The sequence below is a fragment of the Odocoileus virginianus genome, chromosome 22 (assembly GCF_023699985.2).
Source record: "Odocoileus virginianus isolate 20LAN1187 ecotype Illinois chromosome 22, Ovbor_1.2, whole genome shotgun sequence".
In the NCBI taxonomy this organism is placed as follows: Eukaryota; Metazoa; Chordata; class Mammalia; order Artiodactyla; family Cervidae; genus Odocoileus; species Odocoileus virginianus.
This window is the reverse complement of record NC_069695.1, coordinates 3,510,475-3,529,959: the sequence shown is the minus strand read 5'-3', so window position 1 is coordinate 3,529,959 and position 19,485 is coordinate 3,510,475. Positions and strand designations below refer to the sequence as shown.

The 19,485-nt window shown below is 43.2% G+C and overlaps 1 protein-coding gene and 1 long non-coding RNA gene across 8 annotated transcripts in view; one reads left to right on the top strand and one right to left on the bottom strand.

Moving 5' to 3' along the window:
* The first annotated feature begins 436 nt into the window (after nucleotides 1-436).
* LOC139030348 (uncharacterized) lies at nucleotides 437-19,123 on the top strand. 2 transcript variants are annotated; one of them, XR_011482653.1, is made up of 4 exons: nucleotides 437-1,832; nucleotides 7,191-14,398; nucleotides 17,142-17,199; nucleotides 18,027-19,123. It is a non-coding gene; the product is annotated as an uncharacterized lncRNA (long non-coding RNA). The 2 variants fall into 2 exon arrangements; XR_011482654.1 differs by lacking the exon at nucleotides 17,142-17,199.
* The window catches only part of ATP8B1 (ATPase phospholipid transporting 8B1), a 109,817-nt gene continuing 103,029 nt past the window's right edge, over nucleotides 12,698-19,485 (bottom strand). For all 6 annotated transcript variants that reach the window (XM_070452466.1, XM_070452464.1, XM_070452468.1 and 3 more), the window contains 4 exons: nucleotides 18,490-18,735; nucleotides 18,038-18,176; nucleotides 15,723-15,853; nucleotides 12,698-14,371 (listed from right to left, as the gene is read on the bottom strand). In XM_070452466.1, the coding sequence (XP_070308567.1) occupies nucleotides 14,147-14,371; nucleotides 15,723-15,853; nucleotides 18,038-18,176; nucleotides 18,490-18,735 (741 nt within the window). In that variant the 3' untranslated portion in view covers nucleotides 12,698-14,146. The remainder of the gene's footprint in view (nucleotides 14,372-15,722; nucleotides 15,854-18,037; nucleotides 18,177-18,489; nucleotides 18,736-19,485) is intronic.

Here is a 19,485-nt window from a genome sequence, read left to right as displayed (position 1 = left end):
AAGGAATTCAATGAATGGCCTTGCTCTTCTCTCTTCCTCCGACTCTAGCCAGCTGGGGGTAACCTTTTCTGGTGGTCCTGGCTGTTCCGTCCCCGCGCCCGCTCAGGGTTCTTCTGATGCCTGTGTGGAAATCCCCTTCGCTCCACCAGGAGCCAAAGGGGAGTCAGCGTTCTGACACTATAAGGGCCCCCGCGGGCCACCGTAGCCGGCTGCCGGCTTGCGCTCCGGGTTCGTGACGACGGAGCCACCATGTTGTCTCCGGGCACTTCCGCGTTCCGGCCCCTGGGCGCGCTTTTCCTGGTGCGCGCGCACCTCCCAGGTGCGGCGGGAAGGCGGGGCCTCACGCTGTGCTCGCGGCGACGCTCTAGGCGCGCCGTCTCTTTATTTGCTCCTAGAAACAGTTCCGGAGAAAGAAGAGGCGAAAATCCCTGTGAGCGTCTGTCGGGCACGTTTCCCCGTCCCTGGACCGGGAACAGGGTTGGAGAGGGGTGGAGGAGGGGAGCTTGTTTGCTTAACGAATCGGCCAAGCAGTCCAAAAAAGAAAAGCTTAGTATTTAAAACTGGTTTGAAATTGCAGACAAAAAAGTAGGGTTATGATTACGGTGAAGCTATTGATTTAAGGAACTGAAAACGTAACTTTCCTGGTTCTTGTAAAGTTAAATTTAAGCACTTCAGTTTGTTCGTTATTTCTATGATTCCCAGAACTCCTTCATGGTTGTCGACTGCTACCTTTATCTTATCATGTCTCCGTGAAAGTGAATGAAACTATTTTGAAGTCTTTTAAGGAGGGTGAATAGTGGGGCTTTAAAGCCAGATACCCTAGGACGCGTGGGGCTCTTACCTTGTGCCTGGGTGACCCAGGTTGCATTCCTTAACCTCTCCGAGCTTCAGGGTTTTCGTCCGAAAAATGCTAATAATCCCCTGGAAAGGTTCCCTTTCTGAGGTCAGTATGAGGTCAGGTTACACAGAAATGCCTAGAGTGTGCTCGGCATCTAGAGAGCCTTCTGAATTAGAACATAGATGGTATTGATAGTTAATCATTGTTCTTTTGTTCCACGACCCTCCAAAACCAAACTTTCAAGCCTTCAAACTACTGAGGGCTGCTGGTGGGCCCTCCCCATCTCCTGTTCCACCCTCCTTCACCCCCAGTGAATTCTGGCCAGTATTCCAAGTATCTCAGACTTTGCAGATCTTTTCCACTGCCCCAACTCTCAGAAAATGCCCTCTCTCTTGCTTCAGGCCATTAAATAGGAGCTTTTGAGTCTCAAAACTCCCAACTTTTCAGCTTCAACACCTTTCCTTACCTTATAGTTCAATGTAAGAAGTACAACAGTTGACCCTTGAACTTGAGTTTGAACCGATATTAGTCGTCGTACCCCGCCCACCAAAAAAAAATGCTGGCTTCTCTGGTGGCTCAGTGGTGAAGAACCCACCTGCCAACACAGGAGAGGCAGGTTTGATCACTGTGTCAGAATAGCCCCTGGAGAAGGAAATGGCAGCCCACTCAAGTAGTCTTGCCTGCGAAGTCCCATGGACAGGGGAGCCTGATGGGCTACAGTCCATGGGGTCGCAGAAGAGTCAGACACGGCTTACGGACTAACCCGTAACGTGAAGGAGGAGGCAGAAAGCTGGGCTCCGTCTCAGGCCAGGCTGCGCACATCAGGCTACACGCATGGTCACCCTCCCAGTGGCCTCTGAACTCTGCCCGGTGTCTACAGAAGTGGCATGCCAACGGGAAACCAGAGCCCCGGATGAAAGAGCCTCAGGACTTGCACTTGGACTCTCCGTCGCCTAAAAGAGTATGCTCATTTTCTCTGTAACAGGACAAAGTGGTAGGTTCCATTCTGTTTACTGGGATATGACCACAGGCCTATTGATAAGTATCCACTGTTTATCTAGTCTTGTGACACATGAATCATGGGTTAACTTTGATCGAATCTCTCTTTTACCTTATCCAGACTAGTTTCAAGGAATTTGGGAAGGTGGGTCTGAGCAGGTACACTTAGGGTATATAATGTTTTCACAAAAACTGGTCGGGGTCCTTGGCTAAGAGGAGACTGCCTTGGGCCCGCCAGTGGAACCGCTAATGTAATAAACTACACTCCACTATCTGCATTGTCCTGAGTGAGTTTGTTTCCCAGAACGTGTGGCTACAACAAACAGCAATAGCATACGACAGTACTACACTCTGGGGGTGGTTGAATTTGCAGATGGTTGATTATAAAGTTGTATTTGGATTTTCTGCCGAGTGGGGATTAGTGCTGTGACCCCCCCCAACCCCAGTTTCTTTGAATTGTCCTGGGTATAACATGGGATTTGGGGTAGCCTTGAAGAAAGGTGAAGACAGGGTCAGATGGAGGAAGAGCTGGAGAAGCTTTCAAGGCAGTGAATTGTGTCTCTGAAAGCAGTGAGGTGGATCTCCTCCAGGTGACTTTGAAGAGCAGTCATGGTACCAGTTTAGCAGGAGCTTAGGCTCCTAGGGGTTCTCTGGGAGTCCCAGAGGCCCAGCTGATAATTTTTTGGTTGGTGAGAATTGTTGTTTGCTGTTGGAGCAGATCCAGGTGAAGGTATTTTCACCCCAAGTCAGGAAATTGTAAGAAATGCCCCAGTCTTGGACAAACCCTGTAAACTAAAAAGAGCTCTTCTGGGTCCATGTTTACTCAGGGTGTCTTCAGTCGTGTCGACTCTGCACCCCTGTGGACTGCAGCCGGTCAGGCTCCTCTGTCCATGGGCTTTTCCTGGCAAGAAGGCTGGAGCAAGTTGCCATGCCCTCCTCTAGGGAATCTTCCCGATCCAGGGATGGAACCCGAGTCTTCTGTGTTGCAGGCTGATTCTTTTCTTGCTGAGCCTTGGAGGAAGCCCCCAATATTTACTCAAGATGTTTACATTGCTGAAATCCTGATGCAAGTATTCAAAAAATGTGAACCATAGCTCTATTTTTAGAAATAGTCCTTAGTGTTACCTCTATTAAACTCTTCAAGAAGCCTGCACGTTATGTTGGTCACACACAATAAGCGGAGGGTGGGTGAGAATTTGAAAGCAAATGATTACCAGAAGCCTCCTATAGGATTTCCATGACTGACTGTTACACAGCTTGGCTCAGCACCCATTTTGTAATGAACCTGCAAGATGACTCCCATTTGCCACATTGACCTCTAGCCTACCTCTAGATTCTTATCACTTGAGAGAATTGATTCCTGATGCAAAATGCTAGACTGTGGAGCCCTCCTTCCTTGGCTTCACAATCCAGATCTAGTATCTTTAATCCCTGGTGGGAAGAAACAGAAGCATTCCAGGGCTTGTGACAGCACCTTGAGAATGAAGAACACTGATCTCCAAGTGGAGATCATAGGTTATTCTGGAGTGAGTGACCTATATCCTGAATTTGGCAAGAGCACCCTGGCCTTTTCACCATAATTGGTTGGGAGGTTTAGATTTCTCTCCATGTTAGAATTTCCCTTCCTCTTTTATTTATTGTAAACACTTTCATTATAATTTGATTCAACTTTTGAGGCTGGGGAATTCCCTGGCAGTCCAGTGATTAGAGCTCCATGCTTCCATTTCAGGGGACGCAAGTTTGATCTCTGGTTGGGGAGTCAAGATCCTGCAAGCCATATGACCCCCCCAAAAAGTTTTGAGGCCATTTTTTTTCTCCTTTTTTTACCCCCACTATTCAGCTTGTAGAATGTTAGTTCCCCAACTAGGGATTGAACCCAGGCCTTCAGCAATGAGAGCGAAGAGTTCTAACCTCTGGACTGCCAGGGAATTACCAAAGTCAAATTTCTGATAATTTAAAAACTTTGAGAGTTATTTCTCCCTATGCATCCTACTAATGAGCTTATCTTAGCTGATAATTGATTGGATTGTAAATTTGTACTGGTCTTTAAATATGGAACATTCTCTCAACTTTTATTGATGGTACCATTTATTTGACATGACCTTGGGGGCTTCCCTGGTGGCTTAGATGGTAAAGTGTCTGCCTGCAATGCAGGAGACCTGGTTCGATCCCTGGGTAGGGAAGTTCCCCTGGAGAAGGAAAAGGCAACCCACTCCAGTATTCTTGCCTGGAAAATTCCATGGTTGGAGGAGCTTGGTGGGCTACAATCCATGGGGTCGCAGAGAGTTGGACATGACTGAACGATTTCACTTTCACTTGTCAGAGAAAACATGTGTATATAAATGGCCTAATAGAACACTGCTCTCTGTCTGTAACCATGAATGGGAAACCACCATGTCTTTGGATTCCCAGTCACGGAAGGGGGCAAAGTAAACCTCAGAGGGTTGCTGGTCTACGGAGGAATATGTGGGCTAGGGAAATCTTTTGAGAGGATTTGTGACTTAAGTAGGAAAACATGTCAACTCAACTATCCTTTTTTGGCTTAAATATAATTTCTTTTTTCGTTGTTGTTATAGTCATGTCTGACTCTTTGCGACCCCATGGACTGCAGCATGCCAGGCTTCCCTGTCCTTCACTATCTCCCAGAGCTTGCCCAAACTCATGTTCATAGAGTTGATTATGCCATCGAACCATCTCATTCTCTGTCATCCCCTTCTGCTCCTGCCGTTAATCTTTCCCAGCATCAGGGTCTTTTCCAATGAGTCGCCTGTTCGAGCCAGGTGGCCAAAGTATTGGAGCTTCAGTATCAGTCCTTCCAATGAATATTCAGGGTTGATTTCCTTTAGGATTGACTGGTTTGATCTCCTTGCTGGCCAGGAAACTCTCACGAGTCTTTTTCAGCATCACAATTTGAAAGCATCAGTTCTTTGGTGCTGAGCCTTCTTTATGGTCCAGCTCTCACATCCATACATGACTGCTGGAGCCGCCATAGCTTTGACTAGACAGACCTTTGTCAGCAAAGTCCTGTGGGTCACTGCTGAGTTTTACAGATTTGCTGGGGCTTCCCTGGTGGCTCAGATGGTAAAGAATCCACCTGCGGTGCAGGAAACCTGGTTTTGATGCCTCTGTTGGGAAGATCCCCTGTAGAAGGAAACGCAACCCACTCCAGTATTCTGGCCTGGAGAACCCCGTGGACAGAGAAGCCTGCTGGGCTACGGTCCGTGGGGTCACAAGGAGTCAGACATGACTGAGGACTAAGACTTTGACTTTGAGTGCGGCGCTGTAACAGCATCATCTTTTAGGATTTTAAATGGCTCAGGTGGAATTCCATGCCCCCCACCCCACGCCACACACACACTAGCTTTGTTCGTTGTAATGCTTCCTGAGGCCCACTTCACACTCCAGGATGTCTGGCCCTAGGTGGGTGATAACCTAACCATTGCGGTTATCTGGGTCATTGAAACTTGTTTTGTGTAGTTCTTCTGTATATTCTTGCCACTTCTTCTTAGTCTCTTCTGCTTCTATTAGGTCCTTGCCATTTATGTCCTTTATCGTGCCCATCTTTGCATGAATATAGCTTTATAACAATTCTTGAAATCAAGTGATACTAGCTTCTCTGACTTTATTTTTCTCTCTCCTTTTGGCTATCTTAGGTCCTTGGCATTTCCGTTTGAATTTTAGAATCAGTTTGTCAGTTCTTAGCATTAAAAAACCCTATGAAATTTTGATCAGGAATGGGAATCCACAGATCAGTTTCATCTCCTTCCCCTCTGCTGTTTTGTATATAAAAGGGTGGCCACCACACACAGAGTTCTGTACCTGCTCCTCTCACATCACGATGAACCATGGAGATCTCATTCTCTGGTATCTCTGCTGTAGTTTCTGGCGTTCTGTCATCAGCATGTACTTGACTTCATTTAACCAGTCCCCTGTGATGGATTTCTAGTCCACTGCCAGTGTTTTACAAATAATGCTGCAGTAGAATGGTTGTACATGTCATTTCCCCTGTGGGAAAAATTTAGCTGCAGGATCAATTTGAGAAATGTGACTGCTAGGTCACAATATATATATATATTTGAAATTTTAATAGATATGACTAAGTTGCTAAGAGTTTTATCAATTTATATTCCTACCAGTAATAAAATAGGGGGTTTGTTTGCCATAATATCAATATTGCATTGCCAGCCTTTTTCTTTTTTGCCAAGTTGATAGGTGGAAGTGGTCTACTAAAATAACTTTGATTTGGATTTCTCTATTACAGATATGATTAAGCATCTTTTTGTGTGTAGAAGAGCCATTTGTACATCTTTTGCTGTGATTTCTTTGTGTGCTTTGCCCATATTTTCTCTTTTCCTGTTGGATTGTTGGAGTCTTTCAGATCCAAGGAAGTCTTTATTAGGGTAATTAGCTTTTTGATGTGAGTTGCAAATATATTTTTATCCACTTTACCATTTATCTTCTTGTACTTTTTTTTTTTTTTTTAATAAGGAAGGCTTTTATTTGAACTTACTAGTCTGAGTCTTTCTTTTCAGGCTTTGGACTTTTAGTCTTTTTTGTTTTGGATGTGCCACCGGGCTTGTGGGATCTTAGGTCCCCTACCTGGGCTTGAAGCTGGGTCCTCAGTGAATGTGCAAAGTCCTACCCACTAGACCACCAGGGAATTCCCTAGTCTTAATTAGAAAGCCTTTCTCTACTCACTCTGTATTTGAATTTTCTCATGTTTTTCTTCTAGTGGTTTTATGAGTATTTTTACATTTAAATCTTTTATTTACTTGAAATGTATTCTACTATAGTGTAAGGTATTCGATTTGTTTTCCTGTTGTGCCAGTATGGTTAATTAAAAAGCCTGTCTGTCTCCCAGTGACCTTTGATATCACCTTTATGTGTAGTAAATTTCCACACATGTTTGGAGCTATTTCTGGATCTTCTAAACTGTTCCATAGAATGTATAATCATGCATCAGAATCACATTATTTAAATTACTTTTTAAATTATAATATGATTTAATATATGGTAGGGGTAGTCTCTCCACATTGCTTTCTCTTTTAGTTTACTGGCTTTTATTGTAATAATTTTTCATGTGAACTTGAGTCTGTCTATTAAAGAAAATTACTGGCATTTTTAGAGAGTTCATATGCCTTTTATATACTAGGAAGTCTCTGCTCTTTATGGTGTTACAACTTATCCAAGAACACAGCATGCTTAAGTATTGCATAGTAATAGTTAAGCATGCTTAGCTATTCAGTTGCTTAACTATTCTTCTGAATTCACTACTATTTTAAAGCTTTGTTCATATAGGTCTTAATTGTAAACTTTATTCCTCAGTATTTTATCCTTTTTTTTTTTTTTGAAGTTGTAAACATAGTCGTGGAGAAGGAAATGATGACCCCCTCTAGTATTCTTGCCTGGGAAGTCCATGGGCAGAGAAGCCTGGTGGGCCACAGTCCATGGGGCTGCAAAGAGGCGGACACGGCTGAGCGACTCAACAGCAGTGACAGCAAACAGTCGACCTTGAACAGCACAGATCTGAACTGCACAGGCCCACTCTTCAGATAGATTTTCTTTCAGTTAATACTGCAGTCAGTACTGCACGGTCCATGGTTGGTTGAACCCATGGGTGTGGAACTACAGGTACGGAGACCCACCTGTCAGGTCTTATGGGCATTTCCAGCTGTGCAGGGGTGGCCTGTCCAAGCCCTGCCTTGTTCAACGGTCAGCAGTCCTGTCTTTTCCCCGTTATATCTTCCGTCTGTTGTTGCTAATAAATGATAAATGAAAGTTATCCTTACATTTGTTCTGTTCCCACTATCTTGTTGAATTCTTACTGTCATAGTTTCTTTAGTTGACCTTCCTGTGTTTTCCAAAAATACAACCGTTATCACCTTCAACAATTACAGATTTATTTCCTTTCCCACAATTATTATGCATCTAATTTATGTATTTTTTATCTAATTGTATTCAGACTGTTTTCCCCCTTTAAACTTCTTCCTTTTTGTGGATTTACTGTTATTTTTTGCATTGTGTTATTTAGAATTGCTTTCAGCCACAAGTAGCAGAAACCCTAACACAGTTTAAACAAAGAAGGATTTATTGTTCTCATACGGAAGTAGTCTGGAGGTCAGTAGTCAGTTAGCAGTTCAGCTATGTCAGTAATCTAATCTTCCCTCTGCCGTCTGTCAACCCAAGTTGACGCATAAAATTAACCATCACAATGGGTATGAGGCTTTCTTCTGTTGTAATGAAAATGTTTTGGAACTTGATCTATGTGGTGGTTACACAGCACTGTGAACTAATGTACTAAATGCCTGAGTTGCACACTTTAAAATGGTTACTTTTAAGTTACATGAATTTCACATCAACTGAAAAAATACTAGAAAAACGGATTTTGTTTTATAAAAAAAAAACAATGGTAAAACTATCATAACTTTCAAAGTTATAAGTGCTTATTTTGGAATCAGTTTAAATGTCTTCTCTGCAAATAAACATGAAGAAGTAATGATGCCTCTGATGGACACTGCTGATTGGGTAACTCACTGTTCATTCCCAGTGTGATGGCTAATTTTATGTGTCAATTTGGGTAGGCTGCTGCGGCCACTATCTAACATCATACACAGAAATTAACTCAAAGTGGACCAAATTATTTGAATATAAGACCTGAAACCATAAAACTCCTCGAAGAACACGGAAGTGGTAAGTTCTTTGATCTCAGTCTTGGTGGTAATTTTTTGTTTTTTTGATTTGACACCAAAAACAAAGGCAATAAAAGCAAACGCAAACAAGTGGGACTATGTCATTAAAAAGCTCCTGAGCAGCAGAGGGCATCACTGAATGGGAGAGAATGTTCGCCAATCATTCTCTACATGGGTTAGTATACAGAATATATAAAGAATGCATACACTTCAAAAGGGAAAAAAAATCACCCAAAAAACAATTAAAAAATAGCCATTTTCCCCAAAAGAGACACACACAGCCAACAGGTACATGAAAAGATACTCCACATCACTAATTATCAGGAAAATGTAAATCACAGCCACAATGAGATACCACCTCACACTTCTTGGAATGGCCATTGTCAAAAAGATAACAAATGTTGGCAAGGAACAACACTGCCCCCACCCCACACACACAGTCAAGAATCTATGTAACTTTCAGCTGGCCCTCTGCATCTACAGGTTCAACTGTCAAGACCGTATGGTGCTATAGTGTATTTATTGAAAAAAAGTCACTTATAAGTGGATTCACAGTGCAAACTCTTTGTTCAAGAGTCACCTGTATTGATACTGTATCCTGCAACTTTACTATTTTTTGTTTGTTAGTTTTTACAGTTTTTTTTGTGGAGTCTTTGAAGTTTTCTGTATGTATATCACATCATTGGCATCGACTCATTGGTTGTTCAGTAGCATTTTATTTAATAAAGTTCACATATTTGTGATTTTTTTCCAGTTTTCTTCTTGTGATTGGTTTCTAGTTTCATACCACCGTGGACAGAAAAGATGCTTGGTATGATTTGTCACCTTAAATTAAGAAGACTTGTTTTGTGGCTTAACAAATGATCTACCCTTGAGAAAGTTTCGTGTGCACTTAGGAAAAACATGTATTTTGTTACTTTTGGATGAAATGGTCTGTGTGTGTCTGTTAGGTCCCTTTCCTTTAACACATTGTTTGAAACAAATGTCTCCTTGTTGGTGCCCTGTCTGGGTGATCTATCCATTCATGAAACTGCGGTATTAAAGTCGCCTACTAAGAGAGCGCGAGCTAGGGCAGTGGGACTCTCGTCGTCTGCCTTCACGGACTGGTGCCTTTTGCTGTGCCCTGGAGCTGGGAGCAGGTGAAAAGCTTTCTCTTGGTTACAGTCCTGTGGGACCGACTGAGCACAAGCCCCACTTGGCGCCACAGCCAGATAATCGAGGGCGCCCCCTAAGCTGTGGTCATGAAAACCAGGGTACCTGATGCAAAGCAGGATACCAGATACGTGTGAAAGCTCCCTCCTGGGACACACTGGTGCTCTAGACTGCAGCACAGGGAGGATGTAAAGATGGTGCTAACCGTGGGGAGAAAAGGAAACCTCGATTAAAAAATAAAAAAGATGGTGTCGGCCAGCCTCTGCGTGGGAGGCTGCCCCAGCAGGCCCCTAGATGGGCGTTAAACCAGAGGCCTGGCCCTCGGGCCGACAGGTGAACATAAGCAGTGAGCCCCTTAGATAAAGCCCGGGTGCATCTCGGTCGGCTCCTTCTCCGCTGGGCCCTGGTGCGGGTGAGTCTGAAGGTATGAGCTCTTTAATAGCAGTTTGTTTGCTGTGACCTTTGGGCCTCAGATGTGAGTCCCGTTGGCTTTCAAAGCTGGAGGTGTTCGGCCTTGTCTCGGATGCAGGTCTTAAATGTCGGGATGCCTGCTGTGAGTTACAGCCTCGTGCTCCTCATGGAGCAGCCCTGAGTTTAGGGCACCAGCGGCGGGCTTTTCGGTAAAGTCATGTCTCAGCTTCCCCGCCGGTTGCGTTTCGTGCTTTTCCCGGAGTCCCTCATTAAGCTGTTTTGATTTCTTTTCAGAGGAAATTGTTCCCTATGTAACTATAGATTTGGTGTGTTCACAGGCGGAAGTGAATTCAGGGTCTTCCTATGTCACTATCTTAAACTGACCTCATTTTATGGCGAAGTAGGATTCCATTATATGGATATACCCCATTTGTTTCCCTGCTGGTGGATCTTTAGGTTCTTCTTGCTGCTGTTGAGTCACTAAGTCGTGTCCGACGCTTTTGCAACCCCATGGACTGTAGCCCACCAGGTTCCTCTGTCCATGGGATTTCCCAAACAGGAATACGGGAGTGGGTTGCCATTTCCTTTTCCAGGGGATCTTCCCAACCCAGGGATCGAACCAGTGCCTCCTGCGTTGGCAGGTGGATTCTTTACCACTGAGCCATCAGGAAAGTCCCAGGTTGTTTCTATCTTTAGGAAAAAAAAAAAAAAAGATACTACTTATTTTTGGTTGCGCTGGGTCTTCGCTGCCGTGTGCTGGCTTTCTCCAGTTGGGGCGATGGAGCGTCTCACTGCGGCGGCTCGTCCTGTGGCAGAGCGTGGACTCTAGGGCATGTGGGCCCAGCCGTGGCACACACGGGCTTCGCTGCCCCATGGCATGTGGAGTCATCCCAGAGCAGGGTTTGAACCCCTGTCGTCTGCATTGGCAGGCAGATGCTTAACCACTGGGCCACCAGAGAAGTCCCTGTTTCTACCTTTTCGGCTGTTGTAAATAGTGCTTCTGTGGACATTCAGGTGTTTAAGTTTGAGTCCCTGTTTGCAGCGTTTTGGGATATACATATATACACACCACACACACCTAGGAGAATTGCTGGGGCGTGTGGTAATCCTGTTTAACTTGTGAGGCGCCGCCAAACTGTCTTCCATAGCGGGTTCAGTGTTTGACATCCCCATCTGCAATAGATGGGGGTTACAGTTTCTCCATATTTTTGTCAACACATGTTGTTTTAATAGTCATTCTAGTGGGTATGAAGTGGTATCTCATTATGGTTTCAATTTGTACTTCCCTATTGACTAATGATGTTGAGGATGTTTTCATATGCTTGTAAGACATTTATAATCTTTAGAAAAATGACTATTCAGGTCAAGAAGATTCCTTTTACAGTGTTTATCTTTAAGGGCCCAGCCCGATCACTGCTTCTTCCTGCAGGTGCTTTGTTTTCCGCTCATTCGGTCAGGCCTTTCTGTATTTATAAATGCACCACAAGTTTTACTGCAGCTCTGACTTACTAGCAGATTCTGACAAGACTTTTAGAAGCTGTCTTAAAATTTTCCTAAGCTTCGTTCACATCATATGAAGGCAGCAACTGTTAAAACATATTTAGATTCCATTAGGGTACATTTTGCTATCACGTTGGAGTCTCTTAAGAACCATTTTATCTCCACCAGTTGTCTTTACTCAGCAGTTTCCAGTCCTGAGCATCAGCAAGAACCTTTAGGTGGTGCTCTTTTGTTAAAAACATTTATTCCTCACCAATTTAAATACAGTAGTATATCCTAAGGAAAAGTGGCCTTTTTTTTTTTTTTTAAAGGGGACCATCTCCCAGGTCTGCTGAGATTTTCTCATACCATTTCTATTACAGAGGCTAATAATCTGTCCTGTCTCCTCCCCCCGTCCCACTTCCAGAGGGTTGCCTTGATGCAGACATGAAATTCTGCTCCGGAAGCAGGCTATCTGGTGTAGAATAGCAGAGAGCTGGATCCTAATTTCCCACCTTACAAAACACCCCTAGAACGAGAACTCTCTCATCACCTGCTACTACTGATACCTCCCCCAAAAGTCCTCTGTCTCCCTTCAAAGAACCTCCTCCTCTGTAAGGTAGAGGGGTCATTTCCCTAATGGGGTCCCAGCCTGCCTTCCTGTCCAGGAGCTGACCACCTGTCCTGCAGCTGTGCGTCAGACTTGGCTCTCCTGGTCCCTACCTGCTCTCCTGCCCTTCAACACCCTGATAATTTCCCTTCGCTTATTTTCCTGCCAGCCCTTCCCCCTGTATTTTTGGGCTGTCTCCCCACATCCCAGCCCCTGCTTTTGGTCAGGGGTTACCATTGCTTTTATTCCACCTCCAGAGAGCTGAGGTCACTTGGATGAATTGTGCCCCTTCTCATATCCTAAGATGCACTCTCCCTCGATATAGTTGTTCTTACCAACTGTTAATCCATACTCTGACTCGGAGCCTCTTGTCTCAGCCACTTCGCCCCTACACTTAGTCCCCCGTCTGCAACTTACTTCTCACCACAAAGGATCCCTGTGTTCCTTTAGAAACCGCGCAGGCCTAGATTACCATCTGCCCCACTCTAAAATAAAGAACTTAAAAAATACTTTAACAGATTGTACTTGCCCAAAATTTTACCAAAGCGTTTATTTTTTAAACAAAAATATACATTAATCTCAGATTTACAGAATATAGAAATAATTTATCCAAAACAATTTGCATTTTAAAATTAATATTGCACCCAACCATGGAAGTCTTTGACACATTTACATTGTCGACCTTTCCCACAATTCGCAAAACGGGAGAGAAATCTGAAACTGACAGAATTACACAAGCTAACTTTTCTTTACAAAAAAACCTTACAATTTTTTATTTACAAGATAAAAGTTGTAAACTTCCAGAAATGTACTTCCATAAAGAACTAAACATTCTTTGCTTATACCTTCACAATGAGCTATTTACACAGTGATTTCCTCATAAGGAACTCGAATGAATATTGTGAACATTCACAACCTAATGGTAAAGAACAGAATTACTGAAGACACTTCTGTGTCTTCACTGGAATACGAAAATGAGTGTGAAACACAGAGAATGAGAAAAGCCCCTGGATAAATAACTCTTATCTCTTTGAGGCCAGTTTCCATAATTTTATTAGCCTTAGGAATATGGCTACTAACAGCCGTTTCTCTGAAGTAGAAAAGAATGAGGTCTCTGTTTTATGTCCCTTATAAAAACACAACACATAGGCAGGCACAAAAGTTTGCTTTTCAAAAGAAAGCTTTGCAGAATATTCTGCAATTTATCACTGATACCCTCAGTTTTTAAAAGCTTTTAAAAAAAAACCCATAAATATTTAAATGCATCTTTTTTTAAATCGACCGTAGACAATAAGCTCACTTGGTTCTACAGGAAGTGGCTGAAATAATACACAATAGTCGGAGTAAACGTAGGTAATGTCCTTTTTTCACCTGGTAGTAGACGGAAACAGACCCAGACCTTGTGTTTATGAAATGTGAAGTCACTTTTGTTGATTGAGCTGAATTAAATCCACATGAGAACATGAAATCATCGGTCCCATTATCAACTCTGAAAAAGGCAGGCCACTTAGCTTTTAGGAGATGAACATTCATGAGTCTTCTGTCATTACTATTATAAGGTCTTTGTTATAGTAAGGTAGACTCCGGGGAAAAAAAAGAGCCTCTGGGAAATTCCTGACAAAAGATCCCAGACAGGAAAAGCTTACTAATTTTATAAAACGATACCATTTGAACTGAAATAGAAGACTTTTTCAAATTTTCTTGTCCTAGATTGAGACGGGGTTAAAAATGTTCACTTTGAATCATAACATCAACATCTGATAATCTGACTTTTCAAAAGGTCTTCTTGGGTTGGACGATTGCCACAGCAAAAGCAAGTCGTTTGCTGAAAACGTTCTTGTCTTCAGCATCCTCGTGACAGGTTCAGTTTTCTACAAAAAGTTCCCAGTCTCTCATTAAGAAGAATAAAAAGACAAAGACGTTTCCTCCGTGTGCTGTTTCTCTGCAGGTCCCCCGGGAGCCGGTGCCTCAGCTCTCGGCGGTGCGCCGGTACTCCGCCGACCCGTCGGCGATGACCCCGTCCAGGGGCGAGCGCTTCTTGCGGATGCTGCGGCCGGAGGAGATGAGGTCGGCGTAGCCGCGCTGGTGCGAGAAGGCGTAGGCCGAGCGCCGCGTGGACACGTCCCGGCGGAACACGTGCTGGCGCCGCTGCCACTGCGTTTCGGCTTTTAGCTGCTTGCGGTGCTTCTGAATCTGCAGAAGCGGGAAAGGCAGGACCAGGTGAGGGAGAGCCGGGAGGCCGAAGGGAAACGCGGGTCTGCGCCCGCAGAGGGAGCCCCGCGGACTGACCGGGGCCCTGGACCAGGCTTCCCCACACCCACCTCCCTGAGGGGTGGGCATCTCCATCTTGGCTATAGAGAGGAGGAGGCAGGGGCAGAGGTTCCATGAGGCCTGCAAGCTCTCAGAGCTAGAAACAGGGCCGCCAGGACTCCCACTCCTCAACCGGCGCTCTTTGCAGCCCATAGAACCTGGGCGGACTGGCCCAGGTGTAGCAGAGTGCCTCTGGGTGTTGTAATGCACACACTGGTCAGTGTGGGGGAGAGACAGAGGACATGAAGGTTCTTTGCCTGCCTGGCAGCGCCTCTCTCCTTTCTGATGGAGATGGAGCTTATCCAGGTGCCTTCCTCCTCCTCACAGCTGCAGTCCTCCCGGGATGTGGACTGCACCCGCAGGGTGAGACCATTGATTTCCCTTGTTCTGGACTAGTCCAGGAATGGGCATGTGCCCTAATGCTGGCTCAGGAGACATGAAGGAAGTGTGCTGAGCCCTCCCCCAAAGTCCCCAGGCTCCTAAGGGAAAGCTTTAATCTTCCCCTGGATGCAGACTTGGCCGGATGCAGTGTCAGGAACTGCTGTAGCCATCTCTCAGAAAGCATCTGTCAGAAAGACAGCAGAGGGGAGAGCGAGAAAGAAGCCCAGGCCGCTGCTCATCACCTGAGCCTGAAGCCTGTTCTGTGCCTGGAGGTGGTATGTCATCACTGAGCCCTTTTGAGCCGTATCTTCCTAATACTTGAAGCTCAAAAAAAAAAGAAGTGAAGTCGCTCAGTCGTGACTCTTCCCGACCCCATGGACTCCATCCATCCATGGGATTTTCCAGGCAAGAGTATTGGAGTGGGTTGCCATTTCCTTCTCCAGGGGACCTTCCCGACCCAGGGATCGAACCGGGGTCTCCCACATTGCAGGCAGACGCTTTACCATCTGAGCCAAAGGATCCTGCTTAAGAGGTGACATTTTTCTTTAAATGGAAAAAACAAAATCCCAACCTGTATGCAGGGCGAAATACTAATAGTATAATTGCTGAATATATAATTGCTAAATTGAGAGGGTAGATGTATATACTGTTCTTCCTTTTTTATGATAAAAAACAAGCAAACAAAAATACCAATCCCAGGGGACTTATTTGCAAGGTGGAGTTAAAGAGTAGTCCTAAAAACAGACCAAACTTCCTAAGAGCTGAGAATTTTGCAGGAAAGCTGCTTTGGAGTAAGGCTCTGATTTCTGTGAGAGGCACTCAGAGTTAGGAGAAGTCTGTTTTTTTTCTATACCTTATCGCTTTCTGATGGCCAGATGGTCATTGACAAGAAACGAATGGCAATAACGGGCAGCAGGCACACAGCAACGGTCAAGATGATGGTCAACCAAATATACGGCTGTCTCAGAGCATTTGAAGCTGTGCCTGGAAGAAGCACAGAGAATGACTCACAATGGTCCTTTCATCCCAAGGAGGGGAGGGCATGGCTAATATTCCACAGTCCACAAATGGATTCTCTCCGGTAAACTTTTACAACCAGATTGCCTTCCCCAGAATAACCCATCACCATTCAAGGAATAAACATTTTAAAACCAGACTAAGCAAAGCAGAATAAGGAACATAAATTCTTTGGAACAAGGCAAATGTATATAAGTGACTAAATAAGGAAAAAAGGTACATTTGTTGGCACTGAATTAATAAAAATGCAAAAATAGGCAATTTATACTTGGATTTTTTTTTTCAGGAACCTAAAAAAGCACTTTCCTATATATGCCTATGGCTGATTCATGTTGATATATGGCAGAAATCAACACAATACTGTAAAGCAATTATCCTTCAATTAAAAATAAAATTTTCAAAAAAGCACTTTCCAATTTATACCTTTGGTTTGAAACTCCACATATTAACAACGGGCACTACTATTTGTGGGTAAGCCTCATGCTAGGTGTTTTATACAAATCATGCCATTTACTCAATTCTGAGAGGTGAGTACTGCCGTCTTTACTACGTGAAGAAACCAAGTAGTGGAGCAGTATTAATAAAAAATTGGTCCACGGTAACAGAACTAGCTATGCAACTCCTGAATTAAAATCCATATCCATCCAGCTAGAGCTTGGCTTTTTGTACTGAACTCAGCTTCTAGTTTTTTATGTCAGAGGAAGTAACAATTCAATTCTCTTAATACAACCAGGTAATCATATATACTACTTAATTCTAAAACTGAGCCAAATTTGTTACAATATTTTCTGTACTTAATACTGTGAGTTTATAAAAATAATAGTGTTTATTTTTTAAATGTGATTTTAACACTGATAAATGTGTATGGGTTTTAAAAACACTCCCTATGGGAATACCCTAAGTAACTGAGTACTAAAATTTTAAAACACAGTCACAGTAAGGAAGAACACAGACCAAAAAAAAAAAAAAAAAAAAAAAGCTCAATTCCAATAAGGAAAGGGTTATTACCACGTATGTGCTCAGTTGTGTCCAACTCTTTGTGACCCCATGTACTGTAGCCTGCCAGGCTGCTCTGTCCCTGGTATATTCCAGGCAAAAATCCTAGAGTGAATTGCCATGCCCTCCTCCAGGGGAACTTCAGACCCAAGGACTGAACCCACATTTCCTGCATCTCCTGCATTGCAGGTGGATTCTTACCACAGCTACTGCCTTTTATAACCAAACAACTGGTCATTTAAAAAAAATTCTTTTACAGGGAAAAAAGTTTATGGAGCATTTTTTTTCCATTTTGAATCCAAGCTACACTATCCATAGTAAGTTCATAAATTCTAATTTATGCTATAAATTTTATGATATTAGTTCATTCTAACATTTGTCCGTTTGTCATATTTTATACAGCTGTAAACTATTGTTTTTTATAAGTTTACTTACTGCTCTGTGTGCATATTTCTGATGATACAATCCACTTTTTTTCCCCCCTTCCATTTATTTTTATTAGTTAGAGGCTAATTACTTTACCATATTGTAGTGGTTTTTGCCATACATTGACATGAATCAGCCATGGATTTACATGTGTTCCCCATCCTGAACCCCCCTCCCACCTCCCTCCCTAACAATCCACTTTTAAGTTCTAGAATTCCATCATAATTTCTTTTGCTAATTTGATACTCTTATGTCTTTGGGTTATTTCCAGTTTTTAAAAGACATTAGTGTTGTAGTGATACAATCTGTACAGATTACCTTTCCAAAATTTGGTGTGTTTCATCTTAGGGTATATTCCTCATGTGGAAATAACAAAATCAAAATGTACCCCAAATTTTATTATGTATTTCTAGGTAGTGTTTTAGAAAGATTAAACTATCGTACTATATTGGGAAACATGTATCCCTAGTTTCCCAGTAACCTTCCAATATTAGATTTTATGGAAGAATTAAAAAGCACAGTTATAGCTTAAAGTTATTTAATTTGCTTTCCTCCCATCATGTTACCCTGCTTCCAACCCACTAACCACCATTCAGTCTCTACTCAGGACATTAATTTTCACTCACAGTAATTCACACTTTGTGTTTTTACTTACCCTGAAGTTATGTCAGAATCTAAATTAATGATATTTTTCTATTCATTTATTTTTGGGATTTAGAAAATACCAACCTGTAAATTGAAATGCAGATGGAAAAAGAACATGTATCCCAGCACTATGAAAGTCAAACATGATGCCAAAATAAAGTGCAATGCTTCCAAAAATTGAAAAAGCATTCACAAAAGTCCAATAAGAAGTATCCAAGCCAATCTGTTGGGAAACCAGAGAAAAACAGAGCATTCATTTTTGGGAGTTAGCAAGAAATAAAGGATCTAAGGATTCTGAAAATAGAATTCAGCAATTTAGGCATGATTTGGCTTCTGAACAATCAGAAGCTGCTCTTGGCTCAGGCAAGAAATGGGAAATACGTTTGTTGTAAGAGATGAAAATAGCATCCATTCATACTTGCAGAGCGGCAGAGGCTCGGTTGGAGGGAGAGTGGGAGCCAGGCAGATGTGCCTGCTGGTCTGCGCACAGAAACAGATGCAGTGGGCACTGGACACGGTCAGCTAAAGCCACATACCTGGAAGTTGACTGTTATTATGAGAGCAGAGGCGATCGTCACCGCGAAAGACTGGTAGTCTGAGGGCGCCTCTCCGTCCTGCCCCATGGTCTGCGTGTAGGCACCGTAAGGTATGAAGAAGAGGACCAGTGACGTTAAAGCCCCGTGCAGCAAGCTGACAAAGAATCTCCTGTAGTTGAAGAGCAGGTCTCTCTGTCCCACCACGTATAAGCCGGGGAAGCGGAGGCTCAGCTTGTCACTCACGTCCTTGGGGGGAAAACACTGGAGTTGAGTGTACTGCTGCCAGGATCCAAGAACTCGGATACATTCGTTACAACTTGTATCTCACAAAGAACTGAGACTTCAGCAGCTTCAATACTGTGCTAAGTTGCTTCAGTTGTGTCCAACCAACTCTGCGACCCCATGGACTGTAGCCCGCCGGGCTCCTCTGTCCATGGAGTTCTCCAGGCAATACTGGCGTGGGTAGCCTTTCCCTTCTCCAGGGGATCTTCCCAACCCAGGAATTGACTCCAGGTCCCCCACATTGCAGGCAGATTCTTTACCATCTGAGCCACGAGGGAAGTAGCCCACCACTATTTGATATTTAATTTTGAGAGACTACATAAACTACTATTTTCTACTTACAGAAAGCAAATTGGTAATGTTTAAAAAGAGTATAGGAAGCCTATTTTTACTTCCTGAGATATTTGTTTCTCATTCTTTGAGAAAGCATTTTCGCATTCATGATGAGCTAATTCCAGATTATTATTTTTATTCTTTAAAGCAGCTTCTATAAAAATTGCAACTAGATAGAATGTAGATTTAATTAAACCAAGAAGTTTGGGGAGGTATTAAAATAATTTAATGTAACTGAAAATGTAATGTAACTTACATGTAAAGTTACAAGTAATGTAACTTTAAAAATGTATAAATCATTATCATAGAGACATACTATACTGTTAGGTATCTAACAAGAAAACCTCAGCATCCAAGATGAGGATAACAAACTCTCTTATT